The following is a 23,085-nucleotide window of genomic DNA, read 5'->3' on the forward strand; positions in this document are numbered from 1 at the left end:
GACCCTGCGGGCGGAATGCAATGTACATGGTGCTCTACCCACTGCGCCACAAAGCCGACGCAGAATGGGAGGCTACGAACGCGCCTTATATCCTTGACTCATTCAAACTACGTCAAGAAGCTGCTGATACAACGCATTCACTACCACCAACTCCCCAAACACTAAACGTTAACGCAATACACCCACCCCCTATGCAACGCATTTACTCGAGTCCCCCTCGCGGGGAGATGGGCCCAATTTTTTTAACCTCTGGTAAAGAAGCATCCAAAGATATCGCTGCATGATCTGCTCACTCTGCAAAGACTCTGAGGTATCGAACGTACCTAACGAGCTTCGACAAAGGGTAGAAGCACTAGGTTGTATGTTGGGAAAATCCCCAAGCAGTGACACATCACACAGGTCCAGTGTAAGAAACAACCTTCAGTATCTTTATTATTGTCATTATCATCGTTAAAGCTCCAGAAGATAACAAGTAAGCGTTCGACTAGCATTGGGCTCCTCCACATTGCAGCACGCACCATCTCGTGTCAAATTCCTCAACCATAATGCTACAGACGCTTCATTTCAAAGATTAGCGGGTGTAAATAGGACACAAAAAAAAACAAGTTTGTAGAATCACTGGGGATGCGTTCGTCTGCACGACAATCGTAGGCGCCACAGTGCGCACGCACCACTGTGTCCAACGCGACATCTTTGTTGCCTTTCGTCCCAACCCGTGGTACGTTAGATACATGTTCACAAAAATGAGGTTCAGTAGCAGTCAGTTCTATCCTGTTATTCGGCATATGCAAGCCAGCTTGACATATCGCACCAGGAATGGAGTTATTTGGAAAGGGGAAAAACTTTTCGGCGCCAGAACGTGTCGCATTTTCACGGTCAAGCCAACTCCCCAAAAGATATTATTATGTTTTCTCTTTCATGAGCTAACCATGCAGTCGTTCCGCAACATGGCTGCCATTATAGGGCCAGGAATCATGACGCCCATCGCCTGTGGTTTAACAGCGTTGATTTAATGACACGGCAATGCAATCAATCATAACTGATGTCTTCATGCAGAAGTTTGTACACGCTACGGCTATTAGGCATAAAGCCTTTGGACTTAGCAGCACACTCGGTATACCATGAAATGTGTTCCGGAATTATCTCGCTACTTCTGTTTACTTACCCAAGCTTGTTTTAATGTAACAGGTGATAACTTGTGGCTGCGAGATTCCAAAACAGAACGTCACCGGGACCATCTGGCAACATGTTTAATTCCTTTCGACTTTTGATGAACGCGTAGAATCTCGCTGGTAACAGTAGGTATCAGAAAAACTCAATGAAGAACGATTTCATTGTTGATTTCCCTCACGTGATGTCGGGGTGCGCTTACTCTAAAAGATACGACAACGAAGAAAAATAAGGAGTTGCTACGAAGGACATTGCGTACATAGATTCGTTTCCGCTTCGCTTCCGTTACACACCACCGACCTTATTGTTGAAATAGGGTTACCATAAAACTTCACCGTTGTAAACAGGAGTTACCTAATAGCCCTGAAAAATCTTCGCCGCGCTTTCAAGGAGGCGTTTTTTTTTGTGTCAAAACCACTGGCTTCCCAGCGAATGCGTTCACCCTACGCTCACCGCAAACTGCTGTTCACTGTGCTTTTGGGTGCAACTGTTTTTCTGATGGCCGCCTTCAAAAGAAAACTACAACTAAAACTATCAAACTGCAATCAGGGTTCCGTTTGCGTCGACATGAGTGAGGGGAAGTATTCGCATATACAAGCGGCTTTAGTGGTTTGCCACGCCTGTCTCATCTTACAAGGTCTGCTGCTTAAAATATTGGGATAACGTGAACGTCCGGTTACAGCTCGAATGGAGGTTAAGGTGACAGGGAATTCAGGAATTCTTACATAAGAATTACTTCTCATCGTGTCATCGGTTTCTGAACTCTGATGCTTAGGGCAAAAGTAGGTCGTCAGATGCCATTGTGGCGTCTACGAGGAATGTCCTCTTGGCATTCTAATGAAAAAAGATCATGGTCTGACATGGCAACAGACGTGCTGACGTTTTGTGTATACCTTGCCGTACTTTAAAATGTAGAACTATGGAGTATTTTCGTAACCTTGCTTTGGCGCTTTTATAAAAATCCGCTGCAAAAAGCCTTTGTGCGTTGATTTCAACTCATCAATATTGCCACACCGATGACGACAGTGTTCTCCACCTATAAACTCTCGTACATTGTCAACAGTGGGTACACAGCAAAACAACGGTTGCACCTATACACTCAAGCACATCGACTCGACTACAGCACGTCAACCTGGCGCCGAAGGGGTTACAGAGCGTACAAAGCGCCAACAGCACTCACGCACAGACACTTGATATATGCAGCAAATTCAACACACTGTTTCATTGCGCGGTTGGACATAGAAGTAGCACATAGATATCTTTAGTGCGACGACATGTACAGGGCACGCGAAAGCAAGCAGTGCAGGTGAGATTTATTTTTGTTTTTTCCTCGAGCAGAGAACGACCGCATGACAATATAGAGCACGGTTTACTAAATCCAACACGTGTGGTATGTCAGCTACGGCAGTCAGTTCCCTCGTCAAATACGTGGACCCGGACCCGGACCAGGAACTCGTTCCTTCTAAAGGAACGAGTATTTTTCCCGTGGTCACGGTGTCTATTCCTCGCGCACTCAAGATTGGTCGCGGTTATCTCATTTCGAGAGACTTGCTGGAAAGCTGTTGTCTTTTCCAGTGGCTATTTTCCAGGACATGCGGGCTAATAGGACATTTGCAAGTGTGGTCATAATATTTCGTTAGCTTTTGCGGAGGGAAATTGAATATCTTTAAAACAATATCCTTGGTTCTTAGCTCTCCTTGCACACAAGAAATATCTTCGACTTTTCCCAGTCTTTTCCACGGCTTGTCCTGCTCTAACAGAAGGTATCTCCTGTATCATCACATGTGCTGATTCGGTCACCGATGCCTATGCTCGCAGTGTAGCATTGGCCAATTTATAATCGCTGCTCGTCCAGTCCTTGTTCGTCAAAAACTGGAAGAGCTTCTTTTCGACGCTTCTTGTGAGTTTTTTAGTTGTTTTTATATAAAACATTGAAACTTGTGCGTTGTGTGCCGCCTTCATGCCCTGCACCAATAAAACAAATTGGAGCCTTCGCTTCTCTACAATGCTTACGGTAGTCGCGGTTACGTCGTCCAACAAATTCACACAGGCTTAAGGAGGAAGCGTTTCTACGTTTTGTGGCGCCCCCTAGCTAACATAGGCTTATTGGTCCTCCGCTGACGCAAGGGGGCGCTGCGGAAGCTTCACTTCACGCGGACGATCCTCGTCCACGTCTCAGTGGATATAGATGCGCTTCAGCGTCAACGACTACGTAAGGCATTTGTCAAAGCTCATTTGTTGGAACGGGTCTCGAAAGTTACGAGGGATGGACTTTCGCGTAAGGTGTCCCGTTGGTGTGAACGGTTTCGAATTCTTAGGCTTAGCTCTTTCAGCAGCTACCTCGCACATCGCAAACTTCTTGAGCCTTCATCGGCGAAACGAAACTCGAAAAATTGAAGCCACAAGCCTTATGTTTTCTAAACATTAAGGAGCCCATTTGTACAGATGCACTTTACAGATGGTCTCACCAAATTGCAGCACAAAGTGAGTCGTGTTTGTTTTTCTTAACACTGCGTACACGCTACGCAAGCAAGAACACCCAAACAGTACAGAGGTGGCGCTATTGCGGGCACTGTGCTTACACCAACGACAAAGAAAAAACGGAACAAGCCCAAGCATAACGGAACGGTGTTGTCCGTTCAAGAAAAAAAAAACACGTTGTTTATGGGTGCTGTTATCGGTTACTCTACACGCTCGAAGCTGCTTCACACTGCATCACAATTGTAACAGCATCTACGTTAAGGTAATGGACACAATAAGCGACACTGCAATACAGTGATGTCATCAAGAACACGCGACAATTGTGTGACGGCATTTGCTAAATCGCTCACGCGAGCACCTTAAAAGAAGAGAGAAACGCGATGTAGACATTAAAGACAAAACATCGAAGACAGCACCAGTCTGTTCCTTCGCGGCCGTAATCGTCGTCGTCACGGCAAGCTGAGAAAGGTGGCACAACTGCCGAGAGCTTGTCAGCTAGCAAGAATGCTGTGCAGAATCGCCTGTGGCACCGGGCACCTGAGGACCATGTCAGTTCATACCGGCACAGCTATAGACGGCTTTTGCCTGTTCGACCTGTTTGTTTGATGCGAATATGTATTCCACCAAGTCTGTTGACAATGTTTATTCACTGAAAAAGGGGGGCTCTGGTTTTCCCGCCAGGCTGCTGTCCTAAAGCGCACACAAACAGACAGGCATGCACACTCCCACACGAACACCTTTAGGCGCAGGGTTAAGCGAAAACGAGACCCCCTCTCAAAATTAGTTTCCGGCCACCCCTAGATCAGCTTTGACGTCAGTTCCGAGGTCCCAAATTAATTACACTTCCCAAAAGACAAACAATTCTTGCGCTAGGTTCTAGCCTCCCGTTGCGACGACAGCCGTTCAAAATAACCCTGAAACGGGGCATTGACATCTGGCGATGGAAGCGATTGTGAGGCATACGCTCCGTGACGTCTACAGAAAAATGCGCTTTCAGTTTCGATTGAACGCAAAACCTGAACAAGGAAGGAACAGGCCAACCTATATAACAAGGAAGGAACAGGCCAACCTATTTTCTCTGGTTACTGGTTGCTGTCAAGCTGGTACGAGCTCTGTCCTGTCCTGATAGTCCTTAAAATTACGAAGGAAAGTTAAGAATAAATGCGAGTAAATCAAGGACATGACAGCTTTGAGCTGCATGGCGCGCCAGTTATTTGTACCGATCGCTTCTTTATACTTGGCTAAGCTCGCTTCTTCAGCGCTTATCCCTTTTGCTCGCGGCCAAAGTAAGGCGGCACCCAGCCAGCGTCTCTGCCTTCGGTTTTGCCATTTGTAATCCAACTTTTTCCTCTTTTCTCTCTTCTGAAGCCAATTCCATCACGACCCTCGCCAGCCCACCCATCGCCACCACGTTTCAGTGAAAACAACACCGTTGTCCCATCGTATTACTAATGACTCTCAAAATGTAGTCAAAGTCCCGCCGGTGTCCTGATCGTGTAAACCTCTGGCGCGAATTCCAGTACAGAAATTCTATCTTGCTTTCTTGACGACTTGCGAAGTAGGTACGACGACTCATGAAGTAGGTGGCGGACGACGCCACTTACTTCTCATTTTCCAAGAGTTAATCTTAGCGGAGACGCTTTGTCCTGTAATCTTGTCTTCTTTCCTGTTCCAACTGCTACAGTTCAAACGCGTTCCAATCCAGCTGTATTGCAAGCCGTTCTGCAGCAAATATTAGCCTTAGCGCAAAGGTTTTCCGACGTCACCAGCGTATTCCGCACATCGCCTACAGTACGCGTTTATGCCGTAATGCCAGTGCCACAGGGTGTATTTCAGCTAAGAAGGAAACAGCGTGGTTGCTGCTGCACGGGGCTCCCTGCAGCTAGTGCACGGGCGTGGCCGTCACAGTGGGCTTGATTCTGAGCCAGGGGAACTTGGCACCCTTCGGTATGGACTTGGTCCGGCGGACGTCGCTCTCCGAGGCGGCGCGCTTCGGCTGCTGGTGGCCCGAGCCCTTGGACTTGTGGCTCTTGGCGGCCGCCGAGGCGCGACTCCCGCTCCGAGAGCTCTTGTCCTTGTTGAGAACAGACTGGCTTCGCGAGACCCGCAACGACGACTCCGACGGCGTCGCGTGGTGGCTGACGCCCGGAATGTAGAGAACTACGGTGTCCCGCTGGTAGGCGGGCTCGCTGGTCACCGACCCTGCCACGGAGCCAGCCGCTGAGCCCGGTTTCACTATAGGGCCGGGACTGCTGTGGTGCTGGGTGCGGGCCGTGCGCGGAGATGACGACTTCGAGACACGGCCGTTGGACGCTGCCGCCTTTGCCTGCCTTGCCTGCGAACGAGGACGAGAAAAAGGAACACGTTGTTACACGTAAGGTTTAGAATCTGTCAGCTTTTTGCTACTGTTTACTGGTTGTTCGAGTTCGGACAGAAAGGTAGCTAATTTTTTCGCAAGGGATTCCGCTCTAGCGTTATCTTCTAATGGTGCTTCCTGACGTTCTTAAACGCGGTCAAATTTTACAAATATTATCACCTGAGTAAGCATAGTAATGATAATAAAAATTGTTAACTAAAGTTACACAATGTAGAAATAAATGGGCTGTAACTGTTTTTACGCGCTTTAAGTGTGTTAAGCATCTTCAATCGACTTTATTTACGGGTGATTTGCTGGAGGCGCTCCAACTCCAACATTTTCCGGCCTACATGTCAAACTATTTTTACCTTCACAAAAGCGAAACAAAAAAGAGCCAGTGAATTTAAGCCAACTTAAAGTTGAAATAGATAGTCCTCCAAGGTAACCTTTTATGGGAGGGTCAACGGCTATGCTATGCTGTGCTCACAGCATCACTTGACAACGCAGAATCTGATATGTTTACTCCGAACGACCACTTGCCTGATAGGCAGCGGCCAGACCACCCCGAACCGAAGTCTGGTCCGAGCTGACAGACCGCGTCCCGCGTGACGGGGACCGTCGGTAGTCCCTGGAATGACGGTCTGTCCTGGACAGGCTACCAGTATCGAGCAGGGCGGGAGACGTGTCTCGGGACGTCGTATTCTTCTTCGACGACCGGTCACCGCCGAGCGAGGCGCTGTACGTGAAGACGTAACCGCTGCTCGGCACCGTCACGTCCGCGTCGGCCATGCCCCTCCGGTAGTCCTTGTCGATGTCTCGAACCCAGACCCCGGACGTGGACGTTGTTGGGGACCCAGTGCGCGACCTCTCGTTGTCCGAGACCCTGGACGGCACGTTCTCGTAGCTGAGCTCGCGCTTCTTGGTGTCGTAGCCCTTGAGCACGCTGCCAGACCTGCTGCCAGCGTGACCCAAGGCTCCAGGATCGCTGTTGACGCTAGACGTGTCCGAGTCTCGCCTCTTGCGTGCGTCGTCGTGCTCCCAGCGGCCCAGGTTGAAGCCGAAGCTGCGGCTTGATGTCTTCACTCTCCGGATGCTGCCGTACTCCGGCTCCGGTGTCGTGGATGCCTCGCCTCGGGCGTACTCCCCCCTGCTCAGCGGTGGCGACGATGACGAGGCTCGGCTCTTTTCGTAGTATTCGTAGTCGCGGTCGACGTAATGCGGCGTCGCGGTGATCGGGTAGTCGACCACGACTTCGGGGTGGTGCACGTGGATCTCGGGATTCTTGAACGACGTGGTCTTCTTGCTCTTGTCCACCTGGCTGTACAGGTGAGAGACGTCGCCGCTGGCGGCGAAGAACTCCTCGAGATCGAAAGGTTTGACCTGCGGGCGGAGGATCGGGCATTAAAAAAATACATTTCTTTTGTCGGTATCTCTACAGTCTATAGAGGTATTAGAAACACGTAAAGATGGGTGTTGGAAGTCTATGTAATCAAATATTTATAATTTGAAAGTTTTATACGCTATGACTGTAAGCGACAAGAACAAGAGCAGGCGCTGGGATTAAGGAAGACAAGAAATAAGTCTTTAACATAGTTATTTTTTAGTTTTTAAGTAGCCTGATATATGTATCAACGACCATTGAGAGCGGCTCAGTCAGGTTTTCAGAAGGGCTGACAGCGTTCGTTTATTTTTTGTCGAGCTGGCTTCATTTGTTGATGACGCCTGAAGCATTAGAAAAATGCGCTACTGTGCAACAAAACGAATGTTGCTGTATGGTTGAGCGATCATCCTTAACGTTCGTAACCTGTGAACTGCATTTAAGGAAAAGAAGCGTTTTCAGTGCAGGTCAACTTGCACGAAACTATTTGCGAAACTATGAAAACTTTCATCTTGGTTTCAATACTTTGCAATTGGCATGTATAGGGAATTTAAGAACAGTAGGTCGCGATGTCTCGTCGCTTTAACTCAACCAAACTCCGTTGCAGCGGGTGTGTCACAAGAGGTTCTATACATACAGTACCTGGCTTAGTTGAGCGCACCACTCTGAGTAAAAAGAGCACTGTTACTAAAGGTAAAATTGAAAATAAAGGAAATGCACTTACATAAGGACAGGAACAAAAGTATTCCGTTACTGATGCGCAAAATTTTGCAAAGTAGCTGGCAACCCTTTCTAATCGGAGACAAACTGAAAGCAGTCGAGTATATTTCGCACTCGTTTCGTTTCCGATGTCTGGTGCCCTGACCGGTGCCTTGACTAATCTGTATTTTCACAAGCATAAATACAAGCACCAACCATAAATGTGGGAGGTAACTTGTGGATTTTGCAAGGGCAAACCAAAGTTGGTTCTTGCGGCACACCAGTCCCTGCTCACGGCTTAACCGCCTGTCTTTCTCGCACGGCTTTGATGCTGTGCAACAGAACCAACCAAACAGCCCGTGTGTGCCACCACGGCAGGCAGTGTGGAGAAGCCAGAAGTGCGCACTTAATTGCCATGCGACAAACCCCCCCCCCCTTTTTTTTTTTTTTGCGTCTCCACAAATTTTACTGGTGACTTTCTGAGGATACTAATTTGAGGTTCCTCTGACTCCACTTTGAGCTTCAAAAGCAGCGCTAGGACAGGAAGGAAGGTGGGATGACAGACTACATAGTCTAGTCCGACGCGAGTGTCGTCTCACTCTTCTCCTCTTATTTTTAAGTGCAGATCACTTTAGGGCCGCGCCTTGTCGTCGTAGCTCGCTCGCTGGACCCAAGTAGAGCAACAGGGCGTTCCGTCGTAGCGGCTGTCGTCGCGGCGTAACCCAGAGGTTTAGAAAGTCAAGCGGTTTATATAGTCATAAGCGTTCGAAACACGCAAACCGCTGGCGCTTGTCTTGTCATACATCTCCCCATTGTTTAGCGCAAACAAAAAAAACTGTAGGTACATTTGAGGCACAATATACGTAATTAACCGGCAGCGCCCCGTTCGTTTTGTTAGGAACGCTCGTTGGGTTGGTTTTTACGATAGTAAGCGAAAAAAAGTGGCATGCAACGCCGGCACACGCGGGAGGAAAAGCAAGCACAAATAGAACACAACTCCCGCTGGCGCAGTTTCTGGCGCGCGAGCACTGCGTAGGCGGGAAATTTGATTAGCATTGGGTGGTAGCAGTGAGCGGATAACGGCGCTACAGCCCATTATGGCGAATCAGTGCTCTGCACTTCCGACAGCTTTCACATTGAGTGGAACGGCTTTTTTTTTTTTTTTGCATCTCCACAAATTTGACTGGTGGCTTACCGAAGATACTAAATTGCGGTTCCTTCGACTCCACTTTGAGCTTAAAAAGCAGCGCTAGGACGGAAAGGAAGGTGGGATGACAAAATACATAGTCCGACGCTTGTCTCGTCGCACTCTTCTCCCCGTCATTTTTAAAGTTTATAATGCAGGAATACGCCCACATTGACTCATACCATCTAAGACTATTTATAACGCCACAGGGTGATCAGGGAATATAGTGCGTGGCTTAGCTAGCCCGATCCACTTTTCGTCATCGTACTCGCTCGCATCAATTCACTTTTACACAGAAAGGGGCACGCGGCGCAATAAGGTCCCGAGTCATGACGTAGCAACCAGTAAGTTTGATCCCTACGGTAATGACGCACAAAATTATTCGAGAAAACCAACAGGTCATCATAATCATCAGCAGCAGCAGCAGCCTTTCTACGCCTAGTGCAGGGCAAAGGCCTCTCCCATAGATCTCCAATTATCCCGGTCCTCTGCTAACTGCGACCAATTTATCCCCATGTAAGAGCGACTGCAATAGATCATGGCTGAGTTTTTGTACCAGCTGGAACACGCGAGGCGGGGCAAAAAGTCTGTAGTTAAAAATTAAAGCCGTTTCATTCGACGGGAAAGCTGTCGGAAGTGCAGAGCAGTGATTCACTACAATGGGCTGTGGCGCCGTTATACGCTCACTGCTACCACCCATCACTCTCTTCACCGCCCTGTCTCAGTCCTCTACTGATGAATTGAGCGGAGGTTTGTCCCACGCACTTAAAATTTCCCGTCTTCGCAGTGCTTGCGCGCCCCCTGCCTGAAACAGCGCGAGCGGTAGTTTTTCTTTTTTTACTTGTTTTTGATCCCGCACGAGCCGGCGCCTTACTGCGCAGTTTTGAACGCGCCATTTTTTTTCTTGCGCTGCCACTTTTTTCCACTTACTATCGTAAAACCGAACCCGACAAGCGTTGCTAATTAAATGAACGGGGGGGCTGTCGGTTAATTACATGTATTTTGCTTCAATTGTACGGGGAGATGTATGTCAAGCGCCAGCGGCTGACGAGTTTCGAACGGCTATGAATTGTTTTTTGAAGTTTGTGTGGGACGCCGTGACGGTGGGACGCCGTGGGGCGAGCCCCGAAAGTGCTTTGCGCTTAAAATATAACGGTACTGACCTGCGTTGCCTTGTCCACCATGACCGGAAGTTCTTCCTCCTCTTCTTCCTCCACGGCCGGCTCGTTCTCCTTGTTCTCGTTGTTGTTGACTTCCTCGAAGTCTTCCTCGCGAACCAGAGTTCCCGTGCCCGCCGTTCTCGCGGCCTTCTTGGAAGCGGACGACCGCTTCCGGGTCAGCGGGGCCAGGATGACCTTGACGCCGTCGACCAACCGGTTGCTCTTCTTGGGAAGAACCGGGCTCCGCTGGAGTTCGATCGGAGTTCCAGGTCTGGTGTACTCCTCGACGGAGTAGCTCCGAACGACGGACGGGGGCGGAGGCGGCACCGGAGGAGGAGGCGACGACTCGCGCGAGCTACCGGCCGGCTCGTGCCGCAAGGTGGCCTCGCGGTCGAACTTCTGCACGATCTTGCGCACGTGGTTGCGCTTGACCAGTGGCGAGTCCGGTCTCCGTCGCGGACCCCTGGACGAAGCGGAGGACGCGGTCCTGCCCACGGACGTAGATCGCAGCTGGCCCGCCGCGGAGTCTGAGACAGTGCCTTCGTACGGTATGGTGTGTTCCTCAGGGATGCGTCCTGCGCCGGCCTTGTCGTGGTGGCGGTTCTTGTAGACCTTGAACCAGAACTTCTTCTCCGGGGAAGAAGCCACCTGGTCAAGACAAAGGAAACGTGTCTGAGCCGTCGAGCATCAAATGTCTCCGGTAATCACGAGTTTGAAATACTAATGTCATTTTAGTCAAATGGCCTTCGAAATTTCCAATATATGACATTTGAAATTTCGAAGGCCATTTGGCTCGAATGCCGTTTCGAACGCCCGTGTAGCCCCGACACATAAAAGCCCAATCACTCTTCGCCTGATGCAGTTGAACCTCGTTATAACGCACACTGATATAGCGACCTATCGGCTATAGTGAACTAAACACAAACTTTGGTTGGTCATGCTTTATTTCCATACCACTTATTCTTTTATAAGGAAACTGAAACCGTGATAGCCGCGCGCGATATCGGTTATAACGAAAAAATATTTGACCAGGAGCGTTACAAGCTACTTGAAATAAAACACCGTCGTCCGAAACTGAAGAACTATACAGGCCCTTTCGTTCGTAGACACTCTGGAAAAGTTGATCCCGCTCAGTGCTGTGAGTATCCACCAGAAGAAGATCACATCTTTCATCAAATAAATAAGGACGCAATCCTGTTTTGTCAAGTGAACTCTGTTCGGTTGTAATTTCACGTACTCATGTTCCGGTTCATTGAGGTCGAAATGCAACAAGGAGAAAGGTAAGGGTTACCCTGTGTATAGTGGTTTCGAAGCCAAAGAAATGCATTTTTGAATCAGGTATTTTTGCGTGAGCCAGATTTTCGATTTGTTAGAGCCGATTTTGACCTGTATTGTTACAACGAATATCGGTTATAACGAACTATGTTTCTGTCCCGATACTACTCCGTTATAATGAGGTTCGACTGTAGTTCAGTGCACCCAGCGAGGAAGTTCGATTGCTTAAATTGGATTCGAACCTGCGCGGTTTCGATTCCGGGTCACGGTTCCTTTTTTCTGTCGGAGGCGAAAAGCAAAGACGCCCGTGTATCCAGATTTTGGGCCCGGCTTAACTAAAAATCCCCGGCTGGTTTAACCACACGGGTCCTGGTGTCGTCCTTTGAAGCCACACAAAACACCCTCCAGCGCCTTGAGAACAAAACGAAAACTGATAGATTTCTGGGCAATGCTTTTTCAGAAATGCCTCTAATGCCTCTTGCGATAGACACCACCACTGTTGCGTTTTCGTGCTGGACAGCTGGACGGCAGGAAAAAGGAAAATCTCCAGCGGACAGAGAGTATGTGTGACGACGAGGCGGCTGATAACCTGGTTTGTTAAAATGTCCGTAAATCAACACAAATGCTTGCACGACCAAGTTTATATGTTTGTGTACGCTAAGACTGCCTTAGCTTTTAGGAAAACAAGAAATTCTTGTTCTGCTCAAAAAAAATTTCATTACCTGATGACCAATTTATTTCTCATGCCTGTAAATTAATAAATTCTTGGAGTATCACCTCAATTTTTATGCTGCTGAGGTCAAAGCTGTACAAGAACATTGTTGCTTGAAATGAAAAATTTCAGGGCTGAAATTTGGGTTGAGCATTCCGCTGCCAATCTCTACAATGGGCCTCAGATCCCAATTCGGACTACACGGTTGGCGTTATGATGCGTGCTAACACCGCTGAGCAGCCAGAGACGCGTGTACGCGTACCTGGCCGGCGTCGTGGAGGTCTCCGTTGTTTCCCGCGTGGTGCATGGCGATGGAGTTTGCGCTCCCCTCGTGCCTCCTGGGGAACTTCTTGACCCTGACGGCTCGGCTGAAGCTGACCTTCTTGCCCGCCGAACCCCGGGACTCCGCGCTGCGCCCCGAGGCGTCCGAGTTGTCCGACCGGGTCGAGTCGGCCCGGTGGACGGCGGCGCTGGGCATGCCGCCGCCGCTGGGCCGAGCGCCCTGCCGGCCGCCGGGACTCCGCTGGTGATCCACGGTCCTGCAGAACACGGCAGAGGCACACGTCATTCCCTGCAGTCACTGAGCCGCATAAGCGGAACATATATAGTCAAAATACAGCCTTGTCGATATAGCCTTACCTATATAGAACTACAACCTTTGATAATCCACTCAGCATAATTCCTACTCCGAAATACGTTTTTTTTTAACGAAATAGTGCGAGAAAGATATTTTAAAAAATTGGCGCAGCTTGCGCTAGTGGTGCAGGGCTCGAGAATGGGCAGAGTTGGCGGGCCCTTTCTTTTCGCCGGAGACCTGGCTGCTGCACATCGCATGGATTTCCGAACTTGCCGCTGAAAGTTCTCCGTGACTGGCAGTCCTGGATCGTTTCGTCCGCAGGCGTTCACATCTCTCCCAGAGTGGACCGCGTTAGCACGCGCTAGACCCTGCGGCAATCGGCATCGCGTCTGTAGGGCGTACTCGGCGTCTGTGCTCCCTGTAGTGTTCGCGGAGCGCGAGAAACGTACAACCGACACGTCTGGCGTTCAGTCTGAGAGTGCCTTTATTTTTCGGTTCCCCTCCCCGGGTCGCGCCCTCGTAATTCCTTCGTCGGGTGAGCCGAGCCGCCGGCTGCGCGCCGTCGGCTCGGGTTTCCCTTGCGTCTCGGCATAAACACACAGCACACTCCCCTCTTCAGGCGCGAATGCACGTGAACTGGCGAGGAGAACAGCACGCGGGAGATGGCGCTATGAATGCTCGGCAAAGTGCTCTCCAAGGTCAAGCTGCCCGACGGCAAGCTCTCCTCACGACGCGCACACTCACATCCACAGTATTTTTTTGTACTTTTTTGAGCTCCTCACGTGGCGAATACCCCACGCGCGAGCCTCGATGGCGCCGGGTGTCCCTCACGAGGCGCGCTCTCACGTGCGCTCGCCTGGGACGAGTTTTCTGGCAACGCTCGACGGCGGACTCTAAAAGTTTAAACAGCTATGACGCTAAAAACTTTGAAATTTTGCGCTTCACGACATCAGCCGGGACGGAATAGAGGGGACTGTAAGTAACTATCAGTGGGGCTCTTCGATTTACAGCCTCGGACTCACCGTGGATAGTCCGCGGGTATATATAGCCCGAGGATTCCCCGAAGCTATAGGGATACATGGGAAAGTCGAATGCCGGACTGCTTCTCGGGGAGTCCGCGGTGAGTCCGAGACTGTACATCGAAGAGCCCCAACGTGTCAACCACACGTCAGCATTCAAGTGACGCGATCAAACGGAACTAGAGGCCCACTTACACAGCCATGTTTCATGGTAGTGCATGACTCTAGTCGGCGGCCGCCAACCGTACAAACAAGTACACGTGACGTCATAAGGGCCAGGGCGAAAAATGGCTGGTGAGTCGGCGCTGCTCCATCAGTTTAACTTCTTATCTAGCTTAGTGATGTCATAACAGCTTCAGTGCACCAACAGGTGATCAGCCACAAATGCGTACCATCTCTAACCGAAGCTTCTAAGCAATGTTACCATAAAAATGTTGCGTGTATGTATGCATATTCTTTATAGATGACCGGCGTCAACTCTCAAAAGAAATGAAATGTCCTCCTACCTTTCACCTAAATTCGGTGTCATCGCTGGTCATCCACTTTCGGAGCGCTGGAATGGCGAATATTTTTTTCTCTAGCTGCGAATAAAGGGCTCTTGCTATATGAGAAACGTGTCCACTCTTTCTTCAGTACAGTAGGCTTAAGAATGACCATATTTATTATATGAAGCTTATACCAGATAAACACAAAGAAAATCTTCATGGCAAATCTAACGACACTAGCAGTATATACTGATTCAGATTTGCCAAAATACACACACCGAAATTACGAACCAACTACGGCAGGCAGTCTTTTCTGTTTCAGCGCACCGACATACTAAACAAAGTTGGAGACCAGATTAATTTCAAATACAATATAGAAACAAATTTAAAACACAGGTGAAAAAATGACTCTTAAGTCGGAATTTCTGCTTGAATGGCTAGAACTGTGGTTGTTGTTTGCGCTTGTCGTTTAATGTGCTGTTTTTGTAGTTGTATCTATCTTTAAAATGCAATCATAGTTGTACTCTGTCCAATTGTGCTTTATTTTACTTCACTCTTGTGTACTCTAATGTTTTTTACTGCACCTTTCCTTTATGGTTCTTTATTGTCTGGTGCTCTACCTGTTGCTTATATTTTTTTTTACCCAAACGTTAGATTTTCCAGCATGTCAATTTTGTTTATTCAATGTACTGAAGCAAAGGGGGTCGGGGCCACTGTCAGGCTTTTGTGGCCTCTAGTCCCAGCCTGCCTCGTCGTACGTCTGAGGGAATAAAATCTTTGAATCTTTGAAATACCACAGACAAAGACGAGTTGTGACGCCATACGTGAAAACATACGGACACACATTGATACGCCTGTATATTCCATGAAGAATCTCTTTTAACTGGAGGTTGTAGTGACACCGTACTCCTTAATCTCAAAAATACTATTTCGATATGAACGCACCTCGGGGTTCTTCTGAGTCAGTAACAATGCCGGGGTTATCAGAGCACGTCTAAAGCAACCCGCCCATTGTGCGGGACAGAGTCTAATTTTACAGCCCCAACCCTGGTGATCCGACCCCCCGTGGTGCAGCGCTCCCGTTGTTGCGCGGCCTAACCGCACGTGTCCCGGTGGAGGAGACTCGTCGTCGGCGGCGTCTAATCTCGGCGGGGGTCCGGCGATGCGTTTCGCCGCTGTCCCCCTTGTGCAGCGCGTGTGGCCGCCTCCCTTCTTGTGTCACACGCAAGGGGGCCGCTCTCACGCCCCGTCACACGACGCTGCCCACTTATAATTGGCAATCGCTGGCGGCCGTGAATGCGGCGTGCGCCTGCGGCAGTGTACGTGTCGGGATGCGCCTTCTCTCCAACAGCGCTGTTCACACGAGCACGGCGTCGACTCTCCTGGAGGTGATATAACACGACTTCGACAGCACTCCGTCGATCAAACACTTAACCCGTCGTAGCAATCGCTTTCCCGTTAAGAAAGCAAAGGCGGCAATTAGCTGTCTCTTTATTGAGCACAAGCCAAATGCCCTCAGGAAATATGAGGTATACTCGGGAACAAGTTAAGAACGGCAATATCTCGTGTATACGCTATCACTCTGCCTAAGCGGCGGACCCGATTGTCAACGGGCGCGCGCGTTTTGAATGGAGATTGCTGTGAATGCGTCATATCGCCTGCCTTTTAGATGCGACTGCATCTCATTCACTCGCCTTGTCCCTCCATACGGCGTTGCCCGTCCACACCCTTCCCCCTACCTTATAAAAAAAAAATAATAGTTAGCGGCCGGCGCCCGGTTTCGATCCCGCGACCCTGTGGGCGGAACGCGAGGCACATGGTGCTCTTCCCACTGCGCCACAAAACCGAGACAGAATCAAATGCTACGAACGCGCCTTATACCCTTGACTCATTCAAACTACGTCAAGAAGCTACTGATACAACGCATGATGGGGCAATGATTAACACTTGCAATAAAAGAAAAGAAGCTCCCACTTACAGCAACAATGATGGAGTAAAGGTCGTTGCGACAGCCAAGCCCCAAGCATACCACTTAGAGAGATTGACCAAGATTGGCCAATAAAACATAATAATAATCATAAAGCATAATAATCGTACGCGTTCCCGACACGTTTCACGCGATTTCAGAATCAATCCAACGGAAACACCAAGTGAACCCCACGATGCGTCGCATCTACACAGGGTTCCCCTCGCGGGGAGGTGGGCAAGATTTTCTCCCGTAGCTTGTTTGTGTTCGCTGCAGTCGTTTATAAGCATATTAAGAGGAAAAAAGTCACGTAATCGGCTCGTGCCATGGTCAAAATATTCCCAGTAACGCACCACTTGCGCCTCGCGGAGTCACCGTCCGGCTGAGGTGACGAGGCACAGCGGCAACTTCCGTTGCCGTTCTTAAGTTGTATACGAGTATAGTTACAGCGCGAAGGCGGAGGTAGGGATAGAGACAAGAAAAGACGGCGGAAGAAATGAAGACGACGATGAAAGGCTGTTCCCCTTCGCGCTCTTAATACTTAATATGACATACCAAACACACTTCCCTCAAGTACGGGGAGATCGGGCACACAGGACTTCCGACTCGCTATCCCGGAGAAAACGGCATAAATACATTTCATTCTTAACAATTGTATGGACGGACGTACGGATGGACTAATGAGAGGGTGGATTGAATGGACGGACGGATGTACGGATTTTTTATTTGCAGTGACATCGGATAATGTTGGCAATCGTTTTCACCGGCTTGCAGACAACAAGGTCGAGAACTAAATTAAATGCACAGATGATGTTGAGGGCACAATCATGACAATTCACCCAGGGTGTTGGCACAAATACCCGCCGCGGTGGCTCAGTGTCTAGGGCGTTGCGCTGCTGAGCACGAGGTCGCGGGTTCGATTCCCGGCCGCGGCGGCCGCTTTTTTGATGGAGGCGAAGAGCAAAAACGCCCGTGTGTGCGAGATTTCGGCGCACGTTAAAGATCCCCAGGTGGTCAAAATTAATCCGGAGCCCTCCATTACGGCGCGCCTCATCGCCTGCGTTGCGTCGGCGCGCTAAACCCTATAATCAATCAAATCAATCAGTGTTGGCACAAACACGGAACACAAAATCGAAAAACACTGCTACCCGTAGTAGCCTATATGGCGCGGCGCCTAATAGACACTAATTTATTTCCTCGTTCACCCTATCTCCAAAAGCCTGGTTAATTAAGCTCTGCTGTCGGTGTATTTAACAAGGCGACGACACAAGCCACGATCAACGTCTACACTGCTGGCATGCCGTCTCGAACACGGCGGAACTTCTTAACACCGCTGTGAGGGCAGTTGGCGTCTCCCTTTCCTCTGCGTAGTATTAGCCACGGCACGCAGCACATCCTTTCCCTCTACACGCGTGGCAGCCCATTGCAATGCGCCCAACGAGGTCATGTGTGGGACGTCCTGCGTCGACTGCCCGCGGCGCGAAAGCGTGGTCGACCGCAAACGTGTGTGCGTAGCACGCCAAGACTGATTCCCTTTTAAAGCCTCGGCGACCTTGCCGCAGGTTGCAAGCAGGACGTGCCCGCCGTCTCGCTTCTGGTCTTAGTCAACCTCCTATTTTGCTATTGTCGTCTCCCGTCGTCGTGGATGGCCGCGTAATCGGCCTCCCAATCTTGGCCACCGCGGTAGCACCGCGCAGATCGGAAACGACGAGCGGCTCTTCGCTTGTCCGCCGGTCTTTTTGGAAGACGCGAACCAGTTGCAGTAGTCGAACCGAAAATATGCGCAGGAATTGCCTGGGTGCCTGCCCAAGGCTGCTTCTTAGGGGCGGTTAACGAGTTTGCCCGATGGCAGATTTAGTACGCAAGCTAAGTAATTTTGGCGGCTTGTCGACGTGGCGACAGTTTCTCTCCCCGATGGTGCAGCACAGGCAGTTATTCAAATAAGTAAAGTGGCCGGGTTCGTTCTGCCACTGAAGCGGCCTAAAGGACACGGACCCACCCTCGTGTACGACAGAAATGCGTAGAATCCAACTACAAGAGAGAGAGAGAGAGAGAGAGAGAGAGAGAGAGAGAGAGAGAGAGAGAGAGAGAGAGAGAGAGAGAGAGAGAGAGAGAGAGAGAGAGAGAACATTTATTGATGAGCGTGTCCAGGAAAGCATTCTACATAAACGAAAGTCGCTCGGCTAAACAAAAACAAATTAACTTGCGTCTGCTTTAACCCAGGCCGCAATTGCTGTCGCTGGCGGCTGTCCGTGGTTGGTCGAGATTACGTCGGCAACGGTTGCTCGACATATTTTAACGAGGGTTCGAAGCAAACCAGTACAAGGCGCTAGGTTCATACAGGAACGATAGGTTTGGCTGCAGCTGTATCCGAGAATTGGCCTCGGGCGTGCATTTCCAGAATCATCATCGTAAGGCCCCTTAGGTAGGCCCTTGAATCACGCGGGCAGCTAGCAAAGGAGCTAGAGATGGTTGACTGATATCGCAACCGACGTGTGCTTGCTGCGGTTTGGCAAAGGAGACAGAAACAGTTAATTTATCCAAAGTGTCCTTACACTGTAGGGTACCAGCGTTGATTGGATTATTTTATGGTGTCGAACCGGAACCACTACCGAAACAAAAACCAGAACCGAACCGGTATTTTTGCCGGAACTGAACCCTAACCCTAACCGTTATTTTTGACCGCGCAGAAACTGAACGAAAACTGAACCTAAAAGTGAAATAACGGTTACAGGTTCACGACGAAACGGTTCGACCATCATCCGTTGTTGATAATTCACGGTCAGCACCATTCTGGGATTTTCTATTTTACGCACCATCAACTTCGCACTTTTTCGCGCTTTCCCCTTCAGATCAGTCACAACACTACCAACGCTCTCTTTGTCGTTACAACATGCGGAAAGATGTGCACACCAATGCTGGAATGCTGCTGCTGGTAGCGCGAGTGGAATGCAAGGCTGAGCGAACAAAATGGCCCCCTCACGAAAACCTGCAGACGACATGAAACATCGCCTTCGCCCTTCACTCGCTGCGACTGTGTATACGGACCGCAAGACTAGTGCATTGTGCAACGGTGAAGGCCCACAAAATAAATGTGTATACTTGTCCCATTTCGTAATTTGCTTAACAAATGTCGCATGCCTGGAAAGTGTAAATACGTTACAACTGTGACTCTCGAAGCTGCTCGGTGGCGGAACTGTTGGCTGCTGACCGCAAGGATGCAGGTTCGATGTTCGCACCCAGCACCCGTTTTTCTGACGTAGACGAAAAATGAAAACTTCTATGTGCCGAGATGTCAACGCACGTTAAAGATTCCCACGTGGTCTCAATTGTTCTGCCAGCCCGCAATATACGGTGTGCAGTAGCTTCGGGGCATAAAACGCGCCGATATTTTTTTTTTAGAAGTGTGCTGGGGAAACGAAAAAAAAAAAAAGCGCAGCACGTTGTTTTAAATTATTCCGCGCCGAATTTCTCCGCAAACAATATCGGCTCTCTTTTTTTTTTTTTTTTGCTTCCTTCAGCAATGTTTTTTGCAAAAAAAGAAAACATAAGCTAGAATTTGCTCTAACCACCCTTTCTTTGCCCAACCTTTAACATATCCAAACGTGTCACCATAACGAAAGCAGCGAGCACGGTCACTTCCTAGTGTAATAGTCAGTTTTTCAGGAGGGAGACATCGGATAAGACCTGAATAATGATAATAGAGATAGCAGAGAAAACTGCTAGCCTATGGCACACACTTTCTACTTCTTCTAGAAAGTGTATATCCGGTTCTTGCAGGCGCTACGTACTCCGTCTTGGATAAAAAACGGCACTAATGAATATAGACGACACATGCAGAAAGGCAGGCCGGCCCCGCACTATCCCGTTTGCCCAGCGTTTACGCCTTCCGCTTGCTTTGCAACCGAGCGAAGCGATGAGCGATTTGGTGCGCGGCGAAAAGTAGTTCGTCCCTAGTAGCGTCGCTCCCCAAATCGCTTGCAAAATCGCTCCATGTGGTTAACCGAACCGGTATTTTTTTCGGTTCGACACACTGGATTATTTGCATGACCACCACCGCGTTATCAGCATCGGCTATGGGATGGCACGTGTAATAACAGGGGATTGGCGAACAAGCTATAAATGATTAAACTATGTCAGGTGGGTACGTCGCAGCTGCACAGGCGAAAGCTGATAAAGAACGCAAGCCATTCAAAGCATTGGCTGTTATGGGGAATATGTCGGATATTCACCATGTCAGCGTCACTATCATGATCCCCGGTCACGTGACCCATGGAGGGAAGGCAATCATTAAATTATAATTATAAAACTGTGTAAACAATTTACGATAGTTCGTATTAAGTTATGACAATGACGCAGCCCCTGACGCATCACGTCAGGCGCTGCATCGCATCACATTCGCATCACGTTTGCGTAGTCATCTGGTTAGTTTTTAGGGGCGATGCCCCTTAGGGGCTGGGGCTGTTGGCGTCTCCTGTCGTCATCGTCGTAATCGTCGTCTTATGTAGTCACGGTACTAAAACACCGGTAAACTCGTTTACGCCTCCCGCTAGAACGTAACGCGCACTAAAAACACCGGGACACTCGTTTACGCCTCGCGCTGGAGAGCTTCGTGCTTCGAAGACAAGAGACTTTTACAGCAAAGCTGCCTCTACCCCCAACGGTTTCATATTCGTTGGCAAAAAGCCAAGGCGCCAAGAATGCACTTATACACTGCATGCTTCGCCCCTCCCAAGGTTTCACGTTATTGGAGATGGCCCGGGATTTTTTTTTTCTTCTCCTTTCTGTACTTGCAATCCGCAGAAACATAGAAAGATAACGCACATGCACGCACGCACGTGTGCCCAACCAAAAAGCAAGAAAGAGGACACAGCGATCGATCCGTCAGCTGTGTGATAGGCTTCCTCAATTTACCAGTCCTGAACAGACAGCGGGCAGTCCCCGGAGGACTGCCTTTTGACTGGAGGTCCTCACAGGAATACATGGCAAAAGTCAAACGCCGGATCACGTCCCGGGAACGATAATGAAAGAGGGGGAGGCCCTGTATAATATCAAACGACACATAGAGCATCTCCTTGCCTGCCTTGCTTCCCCGAGAAACTCGCACGTGGAAGTCCATGCGTGCCACTTGCAGCGCTGTTTACTCCCAGAGCTAAGGCAGACCGGGAGCCGGCGATGACAGCTACTAATGGGTTTTGCGGCGAACATGCCCTTCGGAGCCCCCTGCGACGACACTGTTGTTCATGCGAACATGCCCGGCGGTGCTCTACACGGCCGACTTGCTCGCGACGCGTTTGTTTCTTTCCTGTTTATGCCACGACATTGCATTTGCCGACGACGCTGTTGTCGACGGATATGCCACTGTTTCTTTCGCTGTTTCAGATGGCGACCTTGGTCGACGCGGTATGGCACTGTCCGGGTTATGTCGCCCGTGTTTACGCTGACGAAGTTCTTACTGACTCTGCGTGTTCCGTTTCAGCGCTTTCTCGCTTTTTGTTGTTAGAGCAAAGCGTTTGAATAATTGTCTCTACATCCACAGCTGCTTCATAGAGACGGGCGAAGCCGTAGGAGTGAATGCGACTGTCCTGCTTCCTGATACAACTACGGTAGCCGAGACAACCATGATACTAAACTTTCTCGTATAATCCGCGTTATAGCTTAGACAAAAAATGGAGGATTGATTCAATGGATGTTCGGTTTCATGTTCGTAAAGAAAAAAAAAAACTGCATTTACACGGCAGTGATGTTTGGCGATATTTTTTTACAGGTGGCAGTCTTATATCGTTAATTTACTTGCCACAATTCACAGTTTTGTCGCTCTCCAGCAAGTCCGTGTGGACCGGTAGTTTCCTCAGTACATACGTTTCAAAAATGAAATTGTGAGGATGTATATGGTGTATTTATGTACGCGTTTTTTGTTGTGTTTTTATCGCGTTTCGTTTTAACAGCCGAGCTGTTTATACTTGAGCTTTGTCCGTCTACGTTTGCCTTAAAAAATACGAACAAAAGTACCGAGCGCACGTGAGCGTGTGCCTCGTGAGGAGCTCCCGGCATCGTCCAGCGTTCGTGGAGTGATCTCTCGCGTGCTCTTCTACTCGTCATTTCACGTGCGTTCACGCCTGAAGTGGGGAGCACAGAGCAGCTCGCGCTTCAGACGCTGAGTTCGTGATGCCGCTTGCCGCGGGTTCTAGCGCGCGCTAACGCGGTCCACTTTGGGAAGAGATGTGAAAGGCTGCAGACAAAACGTGCCGGGCCTGCCAGTCATTAAAAAATTTCAGCGGGAAGTTCGGAAATAAATGTTACGTACAACAGCCGGGTCTCCGACGACGGGAGAGAGGCCGCCAGCTCGTTTCTTCAGGCCTGTACCACAAGCTGCGCCAATTTTGCTTTGTTTTCTTTCTTTCTTTCTTTCTTTCTTTCTTTCTTTCTTTCTTTCTTTCTTTCTTTCTTTTTTTAACACGAGCTCTCGTGCGAAATATTCAACTATAGGCGGCTCCGTTTACTTTGTGGTGTGATCGACAACGTCGTGGTAATGCGGGGGGCAGAAAATTTATGTTCCGAGCGAAACCAAACTACACAACGTCGGTTTTAAGAGGTGGTGCAGGAATAATAATAAAAAAG

The 23,085-nt window shown here is 49.4% G+C and overlaps 1 protein-coding gene across 2 annotated transcripts in view; it reads right to left on the minus strand.

The window, feature by feature from the left end:
* Positions 1-402: 402 nt before the first annotated feature.
* The window catches only part of LOC144159557 (uncharacterized), a 155,344-nt gene continuing 132,661 nt past the window's right edge, over positions 403-23,085 (minus strand). For both annotated transcript variants that reach the window (XM_077691125.1, XM_077691124.1), the window contains 4 exons: positions 12,680-12,956; positions 10,434-11,078; positions 6,548-7,387; positions 403-5,986 (listed from right to left, as the gene is read on the minus strand). In XM_077691125.1, the coding sequence (XP_077547251.1) occupies positions 5,534-5,986; positions 6,548-7,387; positions 10,434-11,078; positions 12,680-12,895 (2,154 nt within the window). In that variant the 5' untranslated portion in view covers positions 12,896-12,956 and the 3' untranslated portion in view covers positions 403-5,533. The remainder of the gene's footprint in view (positions 5,987-6,547; positions 7,388-10,433; positions 11,079-12,679; positions 12,957-23,085) is intronic.

Source organism: Haemaphysalis longicornis, unplaced genomic scaffold (genome assembly GCF_048455015.1).
Source record: "Haemaphysalis longicornis isolate Haplotype H1 unplaced genomic scaffold, Haemaphysalis longicornis Haplotype H1 scaffold_10, whole genome shotgun sequence".
Classification (NCBI taxonomy): domain Eukaryota; kingdom Metazoa; phylum Arthropoda; class Arachnida; order Ixodida; family Ixodidae; genus Haemaphysalis; species Haemaphysalis longicornis.